An 11,396-nucleotide genomic window follows, 5' to 3' on the forward strand; every position below is an offset into this window, starting at 1 on the left:
GGATGATGTTTTTGTTCACCCATGTCACAGAAATACTTCCACTTGGGGTTAATTCATGTGATGTGGAAATTAATCCCAAAGAAAAAGAGAAGTTGCATATTTGTGCAACAGCTGCAACCAAGGGAGAGACCGCGACAGGGCCTCCCAAACAAGGGATTGTAACAAGGTTCGCTCAAAAGATCAATAAATAGTGAGTGGATAAACTATTGCATCACTTGGCGAGTGTGTCAGAATCAAGCCCAGTAATTACGAGGAACGAACAAACAATGCAGTCATTCACAACACATCCAGCTGGGCCTAAACCACCCTGGGCACGATACCAACACAGATCTCATCCATTCACTTACATTCAGCAGTGAACCTGGACTGGGATAAAAGCAGGAATGTGGAGACACGAATTTCATGATTATGTGCCTGTTTTCACACCTGTGCACACATTTGGCCAACTGGCTGTCAAAAAAAGCGCTTTATTGTCAGATTGCGCCATGGAAGTAATTGCAAAAGTTGGGCAACATGCACACCTTTCCGTGTGAAAGGAGGTTTTCTTTGCTTTTAAACTGTTCATATTCATAATGTAGTCCAGGACTAACACCTCCACGTGCATTTGAAGAGCAGTAACAAAGACTCTCCCTACATATCAAAGGTCACAGTAATTTCAATTTGATTCATATAGCAACAAAGGACAACTACAGTTACCTCAAGGTGTTTTATTTGATACAGAGAAAACCCCAACAATCAGGTGACCCCTTATGAGCAAGCATGTGGCAAAAGTGGGAATAAAAAACTCCCCTTTAACAGGAAGAAACTTCCAGCAGAACCAGGCTCACGGAGGGGTGGCCATCTGCCGTGACTGGTTGGGCATGAGGGGAGGAAGACGGGACAAAAGAGACACTGTGGGGGAGCGGGGGAGGCAGAGATGCATAACTAATGATAAAAGACAGCAGATATTACACTAATGTCTGAAACGGCATGAAAAGGAAGTGCTAGGGTTGAGATGGGTTGATAGCGGCTTGCAGGGTGACTAAAGCAGCTTAAGTGCCACGTCCTACATAGATTTGTCATCAGCTCAAGTGTAAGGACCAGAGGTTTGGTTTAACTTTGAGAACATTGCCTAATGGAGTGTTTCCGTTGCATTTTATTTCATGCATTTATTTGGCAGTGCTTATAGGTGAAGTCGCCTTAACTCCTTTTCCCATAAAGACAACATGACGACCTTTACAGCATTCACAGGGTAAAGAGTTAAAATGCTGGTCTAAATGTAGTAAGCGTACATGACCTGGGGACTGTAAATTGCTTTTTCATAAACCTGTACCTTCTAATGTTCTTCTGCAAAACAAACCTGCTACCTATGTTTTTAAAAATTGTTTTTATCATAATAAATCTCAGACTGCACCAAAATAAGTGCTCAATTATGTTGTAAATGGGTGCTTAGTGCTGAAGCTTTATGTCTCTGGCTTCAGGTGGATGGACGATGGCATCGTGCGGGACATAACGCCACGGCTCATCGGCGACAGGCCCAACACGTACACCTACACCAAAGCCCTGGCTGAGTACGTGGTGCAGCAGGAGCAAGACAAGCTCAACATTGGCATCATCAGACCCTCCATAGTGGGAGCCAGTTGGCAAGAGCCCTTTCCTGTGAGTTCACTGAATACTTTGCTCTCTTTAGAAATTAGCTACTTTTGCATAATTACACTTATATATGTTCTTTTTTTAAGTATTGACAAAGTTCCATGACCTTTTCTAGTTTTAATCTTGCTGAGAGAGAACTGACACGCCCACTATGGCTCACGTCTTTGTGAAAGAATTTCACGAGCCTATATGTCAAAGACATAGGACATAGTTTTTGTAAAGACGTGTACAAAAACGATGGATGCAGCGACTGATGTCAGTCATTGGGTTGTGAACACCTACATTTTAATCACATAAAAAAAATTGAAATCAAACAAAGCAACAAATTAATTGTCTGATAGCTTAATCTCTACAGTTTGATCTTGTGACATCAACATTTCAGTTCTCACCCAATCATTGACACCTACACATGGTCCTTTTCTCTCGACACTGTTCCTCAAAGTCTTATGAGTTAATTGCTCCGTAACATATATTCCACTCTTTATTTTCAGCCATTTCTCTTGCGATGGTTGTACGATCCTTATTTGACGTGATTTGCCGAGTTAGTAGGGCCACCTTCATGCTTATGCTTACTTTGCTTAATAAAAACAGGCTTAAAGGATTGTGTACCAGATGTCGTCATTGGTCATTTTTCATAAAGGAACCATAGTGTTTGAAAATGAACACAAACAAGAGTCAAAACTAGAAATTCAGACCATTTTTTTTTCTGCTTGCATCTTTTCTATACAGTCTGTGATGCATGTCGTGATTAAGAGCTGTGGTGCTTGGATCCTCACAGAGTGCAAGTCGTTTGCTTTCCTATTTCATCGCTGGCTCATTTTCTGCTCAGAACGTGCCCCCTTTTTTGACTTGGTTGTTTCTTTGTAGGTGCATGTTGGACACCCATGAATGACGCGGACTAGTTTTTCTAGAATCCCTCCCCTCATTATGTGTCCTCCTGACACAAATTGAAATAAGATATTGATCAACCTAATCCTGCCCGGGTCAGTGCTGCTCTCCTGTGGCTTTTATCTTAAGTGGCCCTGGATTAAAGCAAATTGGCTAATGTCGGTGCTAAAGACCGGCGTTTTCCACCCGAGTCACCTTTCATCAAGCTAAACAGCTGCTGGGATGGGAGATTTTGGGCGGACGTCAAGGACAGAAGGGTAAATCGGAGGCTGTGGACTGAAGGCCGCTTCGCTAAGGACCCAAACATGAAAGCTGAAGAGTGCATTATTGCTGTCAGTCTCTGGTGGATTTCTTTATATGAAAACTTGCACCAGACTAATCAGTGTGAGCGAGATTGCTTCTCAGTAAATATTTAATTGAAATTATGTGATTTTGCATGGAAAGAGTTAAACTTTAAACTTGCCAATAATTATTCATTTTTTATAAGATATTTACTTATTCTTTCATTTCATTTTATTTTTTATATATATATTTTTTGCTGAACGACTCCTCGTTAAAGCTATAAATATATCACTCAAGGCTGATGACTGCAGAAAAAGCCTTAGACTCGTGATGACATAAATGTATCGATTATTCAAAGAGATGTTCAGCAGAAATCTAACAGCCTATTCAGATTCTTCCCAATTAAAAAAACATGAGTTCATCTGAAGGACTAGCTCTGAAGAGATGATGCAGCATGAAAAGAAAACAAATACCAGACCAACACAGGAAAGTCCTTGTTTATGTGGAGCCAGGAAATGTAGGTCTTGTGTTTGTGCAGTGGGACTGTTGGTAGCTTCTGGCTCTGCCTGCAGTTTTAAACTCGGCCTGGCAGCAACTCTTCAAAAGACCTTACTCACGCTTGGCCCTGCAATCGCCTTGGCAGCCCGTGCCAGCAGGCGCTGTGAGGCGGGTGGGGGATGGGCAGAGCGTGTTTGTGTCGATGTGTTGTGTACATTTATAACCCCAGTATGCGCCTGTCATTCTGGGAGTCTGTGCTTTTAGAAATGTCCCATTTAACCCAACACGCTGTGCAAAATAAAAGCTGCATCTCCGTCTTCAGCTTGGCGTGAAGCCGACAGCCGATCGCCACGCTAAAAACACCCCTGGCCCCAGTGGCCTGCTCTTCTTCTGTGCACCTTATCTGCACCAGAACATATTATTAGAGCGAGGATAAGGCTTAGCTCTGCCCACATAATGAATCCATAGCCCCGCACATTAGAGACTGTTGCAGTCTATTACCAGTGATTTCATCCATTTTTAATGGTTTCTAATTGAAGCCGACAATCCCCGCTTCTCTGTTCTCCCACCGCAGGAAGTAACATAACCCCGAACAGCTGCTTTAGCGCACAGAAACACAACCACACGTGTGCTGCTGTTGGAATTAATCAATTAATGTTGATTCAGTCTCATTGCTGTTTTTCTTTTCTTCTCCGTTTCATGCCTCAGGGTTGGATCGACAACTTCAACGGGCCAAGCGGCGTCTTTATAGCTGTAAGTAAGACATGTTACCCTTGAATCTCAAAGCTCTTGGTTGCAGTGGCAAGATTTGGAGTTTTAAGATGATGTCATCCTGTGATAAGGCGGGAAAGGGTATCCTGCGCACCATGAGGGCCAACAACGATGCGGTGGCAGATCTGATCCCTGTGGATGTGGTCATCAGCCTCACTCTGGCTGCTGGCTGGTACACTGCTGTACACAGGTGAGTAAACAAACCCCAAAACTCAGTCCCTAAACTTAAAATGTCCTCCATTTGCCATAATGCATACGTTGAGGGCTTTCCATTAAAAACTTGTAGTTTCCAAGCGCACTTTAGGTATAGGGACAACGGCCAACTTGTGGGGATTTCTGCTGTAACCTGCAGATGTTTGGGCTCAATACAAAAGGCAAAACAAGCAAATAAACTTAAAGTTATGATCATATGACAATAGCTGCTTGCCTGCTCAGGCAAGTTTGGCCAGTCAAAGCAGAAGCTAGAAAGCTTCAGAAACCCAATCTCTTGTCCCTTTTCTAGATATTCTGCATAGTTTTATGTCCGAATATGTCGTACGTCTGTATATAGAGTAAATCTCCCAGGTTACTCTGTTTTACTTGGCCTCGGTAAACTGTGACATGGACAGAAGACATCTGTTATGAGTGGGGGTAATACTCTATGAACACCAAATATAGTTCAGGCACAAGCACCTGGATAGATGCTTTAACAGTGACTCTAAAAATAGAGTTGCATACATTCTTTGTGCAGCTATTTCCACCAGCAGCCCAACACAAACCTGTTGTCGCGGTCTTCCTGTGTGTCTTGTTAGTGAGCGTCAGAGTAACGGTAATACTTCAGTACTTTTATAACAGCCTGAGGTGATAAAAGAAGCTGTAAGTGTAAATCTAAACCTGGCCCTGATGTGAAGAGAACAATTGCACTGAGAACTTGTCACAAAAAATCCAGAATGGTCTGGGAAAATCAGTTAAATGCCAGATTTTGAAAGATTTTTCTGTTGATTCTTACCAAATTTATTTTGGCACTAACAAGAAGACACTAGTAAACTCAAGTGAGTCATTTCCACGCCGTGCCAGATGTTTTTCCCAGGGAGTGTCTGACTCATTGCTTCGCTGCAGTCTTACCAAAACTCAGAGGGTCAGATTTTCCATACGGGAAACAGAGTGCAGAGAAAATATGCAGCATCCACACCCATTTCAGACTGCTAAGAGAGGCTGATGAAAACACTTAACCTCTCAAATTTTGTAATGTACAGGCATTTGGAATGTTGTGCAATACCAGGCTTATGTACTTATTTTATGTGCACTGTAAGGGTTAAAAACACTGGTGAATAACAGTTTTAAATATAAGATCAGCCTTTTATATCAGCACAGTTTCACCACACAAACAGATAAGCTGGAATTATACACCAAATGCCTTCTACAGACATCATTATGACCTTCATCTTCCACACTTTGCAGACCTAAAACGGCCCTGGTGTACAACTGCACGACCGGCGGCATCAACCCTTTTCACTGGGGAGAGATCGGTAGGTACCCTCTTTGCTGTGCGGTAACACAAACCTGTCACTGCAGGCGGATATTTATAGAGCTGTTTTTGTCTGCCTGCCGGCATCCCGCAACACTGTCGTCTGTGTTCGCTTTCCTCGTCATAAATCAATACTCGGGTGTTGTGACATAATGTGTCTGTGATGTAGTTGTGATGTTTGTGGTGGAGGCTTCAAGAGGAGGGAGTCTGCCACCTGCTGGCAAGAAGCAGAAAATTAAGTTTTTGATGGATTTGGTGGCGAGTGAATGATGCAGGCTAATCTTAAAGCTTCTTTGCAATATGTTTGAAAAGTAAACACATTTAGTGTCTGAAGGCGGATTAAAGTGTTTTATTTTATACTTTCTAGTTGATTTTTGTTAACGATTATTTTAAAAGTCTATGTCTCAAAATGAATTCACAGAATTTAGGAAAAAGATTATCTATCTGCTTGGATTCCATGTGAAGAGTAAAAAACTCACATCGTTGCCCTCTGGGTGTGGATATCCGGCCGGCAGGATGTCGAGTGACCCTCAGATTAACAAGCACGCTCTCTTCACCAAGGAAATCGTGACCAGATGGCTCGTGGCGGGATTAGGTCTGATCACTGCGACTCATCGCGTTATGAAAGAGGAAGTGTGGACTCTGCACTCTCACTGGGCCAGAAGAGAGCTAGAAATGAAGCCAATTTAAAACAAGAGGATCAGAAGAGCCCCAGTAACACTGGACATCCCCTCAGAGAAAACAGATTTTTTTTTTTTTTTAGATAAATATGACATTAAGAAAAGAAGTACTCTAGTGCAGCTCAGTTTTGTTTGTTTTTTAAAATATTTATATCACAAGTGTCCCAGGTTTCTGAGAGCAGCTCAGTGTTTGCCACGGTGCTTCCAACCAGGCTGCAGGGAGCCAGGCCACAGCTGGCTGTCACCTCGGATCTGGTCATCTCGGTCCCTGGAACCACTACATTATTGTTGTCATGGAAACAAACCTTACAAGGCCTCATTTGCATGCCATGTGATGTAATGTCTGTGGTCACATGGCTGCTTCCTGCCGCTGGCCGCCACTGGATGCTGAGAGGAGGAAGAGGAGGAGCCACCCACGCTGCCCAGTGGGGAAATCATTGAATGGTCACTTTCTGCCTGATATCCTCCAGAGGAAACAGGGTCATGCCATGATTAAGGCCAGCTGAGTTTCTGGAAGTCTTGATCCTTGTATTAAAACCCTGTCCTCAAAGGACCTTTTATTTTCTTTGTTTACCTCTGAAAAGCACGCTTCCATTTGAACCATAGAGCTCGAATATGGAGGACCAAGACTGCCAAAAATTAAAAACAAAGTGTAAAAGCAGTCAGAAAGTAAACTAATAATTCATGAAACAAATGTACAAATTGATTATTAAAATGGGAGGGATGAATGAATAGAGTTAAGAACCCTTTTCCTGGCAATTCTTTAATGAGAAGGCTCAAATAAACCCTCTCCTACTTAAACCTCAGTCTGACCTGAAACTGAATTAAAATACACAGTCCAAAAGTTTCCTGCTGTCTTTTTTGTTTTGTTGTCTGAGTTTTACAGTTTACGATGCTGGTTACAGGCATTGATTAACACAATTTGCAAAATACCAAACAAAAGAGAAACACTGAACAATCGGGAGCGACCAGTTGCCAGATTATTGATTTTAAAATTTGAGAATTAAATTCGCTTATGTATATTAGTGTATTGGACCCACTTATCCCAGCACGACAAAAACCAACTTACTGTTATTCACATATGCTGTTAACTCCTCCATCCTATAAATCTCTAGTGTTATTTTCCACCACAATGATAAAGTTGGTACATCTTGTAATAGCCATTTCTTTGTTATACATTTTTTACTTGCAACTAGCAAGGCACTTAGTAAACATTTTATCTTTTTTTTTAAACCATTCCTGTGGCGTACATCCAAAAAAAATTGTTTTCCTTCCAAAAGGGAATGTACAGTTGAAAATTTCTTGTAGTGTTTCGTGAGTGTCTTTCCAGTAAGTCCTGATCAAAGGGCAGTCCCACATTATGTGAGCGTGGTGTGCTCGTTGGTGTCCACATTTTCTCCAACATACAGGGGGATTCCTGTCATAATGAGTCTTTTGGCAAGGGGTGATAAGAACCTTATCATAGTTTTCCATCCAAATTCTCTCCATCTTCGTGAGGAAGTGGATTCCACGTTCCCATATTTGAGTCCTCCTTCTCCCATAATATCTTCACATATTCAGTTGAGTGAGAAAGCTTATTTGTAAGAAATGTATACAAAAAGGAAAAGTGTTTTTATTGACGTTGCCAATATATGCCTTTTTAAGCATAGCTATCAAATCTACATTAGTGTTCGACGCCACTCTGATTGTTGTCTTTATATAATGTCTTATTTGCAAGTATCAATAAAAATCCTGCTTTTCCAGATTGTATTTTTGTTTCAATGTATCAAAACTTATTAAGTTCCCATCTTTAATCAGACTATCGAATGTAGGTAATCCTTTAGCAGACCAACTTTTAAAACGTGAGTCCAATTTATTTGGGACAAAATCAGAGTCATACGCATACATTTAAATAAAGCCAAGTCCTGTTCCAATTTAAATTCCCTCACAACATTTCTCCATACATTAAGTTTACATTTCACCCAAGGGTTGTAGACCTTGTCTATATATTTTTGAATGTTTAAGTCCATCAGGACAGCTTGTATTGGAAAAGAAAACATGCTCTCCTCAATATTTTTCCAATGTGCTTTATAGCTTATATCACACCAGTTAATCACAGTCTTAAACTGAGCAGCCCGAAAATATATATATATTTTTTTAGTGACTGCAGCCCCATCCTCCTGTCTTTTTTTTGTAATTGTAAAGTTTTAAAACAAACCCTTGGTCTCTTCCTTCTCCATATAATTTTGTCCCGTTTGTTAAATTGGCTTTGATCAATTTGTACCAGTAGTGTTTGGAATAAATATAGTAATCTCGGCAGAATATTCATTTTGATTCAATTCGTGAGTATAAAGTTAGAAAGGGAATCATGTCCCATCGTTTGATATCATCTACTATTCTCTTTTGCAGGGAACCAAAATTCTCCTCAAATAATTTAGTTAAGTCTTTAGGTATGACAACTCTATTGAGCAACCAAGTGAGCTGGGGGGCTATAGTTATAGTTAAGTATTTGAGTTTTGGTCATATTAATTTTATACCCAGAAAGTTTCCCAAATTTTTGGCATAGATTCATTAGTTCAGGTAGGGAGCTTGTGGGCTGTTCTAGGTATATTAATATGTCATCTGCATAGCAAGCAAGCTTATGTTCCTGTTCTTTAATGTTTATTCCCTTGATGTCTTTGTTTTGTCTGATTGATTGTGCCAGAGGTTCTAAGTATAATGCGAATAAAAGTTCTTGCAGTAGGGTTAGTATATAATGCCTTCACCATATCAATAATTCTATTATGTAAGCCAAATTTGGTCAAGACTTTGTAAAGAAAGTCCCAATTTACAGAGTCAAAAGCTTTTTCCGCATCGATATTCATAAGCATGGCTTTACTTTTAGATGTTTGTATCTGATTTATTACGTGAAGAGTTCTGCGTATATCGTCCTGTGTCTGCTTTTTTCTGAAAAGAGGCGAATGCTATGATCTCCCCTCTTAGCTTTTAATGCATCCCATAGTATTGGAGGTGACACTTCTCCGTTATCATTTATTTCAAGGTAATCTTTGAGTTCTTTCATTACTTCTTTCTTAAATGTTACATCTTTAAGCAAAGATGAGTTCAAGTTTCAAGTTGATGTTTTGGGGTATACGTTTAAATCAATTGTCAGATACAGTGGTTCATGGTCACTTATGTCTATTGTACCCATCTCACATGATTGGATTTTATCCCTATCTTTTCCAAACGTCATGTAAAGGGAATGTGGAGCTGAGTAATGAGAATAATCTCTCCATGTAGGGAAACGATTTCTCCATACGTCTTACATCCTACCTCTTCAAAAAGCGCAGAGACTCTTTTATACAAAGTACTTGATTCCGGCATTCTTCTATTAGAGCTATCTAAATCCGGCCGCAGGCGAATATTCAGATCGCCGCCACAAATCAAGGGGCCTTGGGTTTCTGTCACCATTATATTAATAATTTTATTTTTTTTAAAGAAACTCTGGTCACTTCCTGGTGGTGCATAAACGTTCATTAATGTAACCAGTTTCCTGCTGTTTTTGTTTCCTGCTCAGAGGTGAATACGGCACTGAGACTAATCCTCCTCAATTATCTCGATTTGCAGAGCACCACGTGATGTCCTCCTTTAAGAGAAACCCCTTGGAGCAGGCTTTCCGAAGACCCAACGCCAACATCACCTCCAACTACCTGATAAACCAGTACTGGATCCTGGTCAGCCACAAGTTCCCCGCTTTCATCTACGACCTCTTCCTGCGCCTCTCCGGGCAGAAGCCGCAGTAAGACCAGCTTCCTTCTAATCCCACTTTTAGCCTAAAGGGAAATCAATTTGTGCCTGTTGTAATCTGCACCTCCTCCGTCTTTGTAGGATGATGCGCATCTTCAATCGCCTGCACAAGGCCATCAGCCTGCTGGAGTATTTCAGCAGCCAGGACTGGGAGTGGAACTCTGAGAACATGAGCATGCTGATGGGCCAGCTAACCCCTGAGGACAGGAAGGTAGGGTTAACCATGTACGTGGTGCAAATTTTGGACCAATAATACACCTTTTAGGGTCACATAAAGATGCAGGTGTTGAATAATAATAATAATAATAATAATAATAATATTATTATTATTATTATTATTATTATTATTATTATTATTATTCAGAACTTACCTCACCATCTAGTTATTTTATTGGTTTAAACTTTTTGGTCTTCATAATTTTATTTTACTTTATTACTTTTGTGGAGGATGGGGAAGTTGTCTTAATGGGTTTTTAACTTGCATGCTTGTTTTTAATTATGCTTGGATTAATATTAATGTTTTACTTTATTAGTTTTATAGCAGCACCACCTTGAAAGAAGCATACTGTATAAATAAAGTTTAGTTTGTGAAACACCTCTATGGAAGCCTTTTTATGCCACTGAGGGGGAAAAACAGTCGGGGCTTAATTGAAATTTCAAGTTATTATCTCACAAATTGAACTTCTCATTACCTAAACATTTTGAGATAATAACCCAAAACTTTGACTTTATGGATTGATTTAAAAAATAAAAAAAAAACCTAGTTGCAGAAAGAAGCTTCCATAAAAATTCTCCTTTTTGCAGCCGCACATGGAGCCTAAATTTTATAGATAACACTGACTCCAAAAATGAATCCATGACCTTCTCAGTACATAATGGTATTTCTACTTGTAAATAAGTAAATGAGCTGAGCACATCATGCACAACTGCAACAGAGCTCAAGACAGAAAACACTTGTGAACATGCACTTTTAGTCACAAAAATAGCAGCTTTTTTATTTTCAGTTTCTATTTTCAGTATTTTCAACTTCTGCCATCTTATTTGCAGACATTTAACTTTGATGTGCGCCAGCTGAACTGGCCCGAGTACATTGAGAACTACTGCATCGGCACCAAGAAGTATGTCCTGAACGAAGACATGTCTGACATTCCTGCTGCCAGGCAGCACCTGAGAAAGTAAGTCAACAAGCCTTCAAAAGTACAGGATTCAAGTATGTGTTTCCCCACCAGTTATCATTCTATTTTTGGAAGAATTTCACTGTGATAATTAATTAGGAAAACCTATGCACAAGCTTCCTTGTTTATCATCTCATTTACATCTTTAAGCTTTTTAAGAACTTGTATGTTAAGTCTTTAATCTGCTTCCCTCTTGTC

The 11,396-nt window shown here is 40.2% G+C and overlaps 1 protein-coding gene across 3 annotated transcripts in view; it reads left to right on the top strand.

Moving 5' to 3' along the window:
* The window catches only part of LOC146555572 (fatty acyl-CoA reductase 1), a 63,009-nt gene that overhangs the window by 48,267 nt on the left and 3,346 nt on the right, over positions 1 to 11,396 (top strand). For 2 of the 3 annotated variants that reach the window (XM_085252276.1, XM_085252275.1), the window contains exons 5-11: positions 1,461 to 1,638; positions 4,009 to 4,053; positions 4,143 to 4,261; positions 5,512 to 5,579; positions 9,844 to 10,015; positions 10,105 to 10,234; positions 11,071 to 11,198. In XM_085252276.1, coding sequence (XP_085108402.1) covers positions 1,461 to 1,638; positions 4,009 to 4,053; positions 4,143 to 4,261; positions 5,512 to 5,579; positions 9,844 to 10,015; positions 10,105 to 10,234; positions 11,071 to 11,198 — 840 coding nt within the window. Of the gene's footprint in view, positions 1 to 1,460; positions 1,639 to 4,008; positions 4,054 to 4,142; positions 4,262 to 5,511; positions 5,580 to 9,843; positions 10,016 to 10,104; positions 10,249 to 11,070; positions 11,199 to 11,396 lie in introns of all 3 variants that reach the window. The other variant, XR_014889222.1, reaches the window with a different exon arrangement.

Source organism: Mchenga conophoros, linkage group LG17 (assembly GCF_057382185.1).
Source record: "Mchenga conophoros isolate Kocher_MC1m ecotype Shallow Benthic linkage group LG17, M_conophoros_male_GT1.1, whole genome shotgun sequence".
Lineage (NCBI taxonomy): Eukaryota > Metazoa > Chordata > Actinopteri > Cichliformes > Cichlidae > Mchenga > Mchenga conophoros.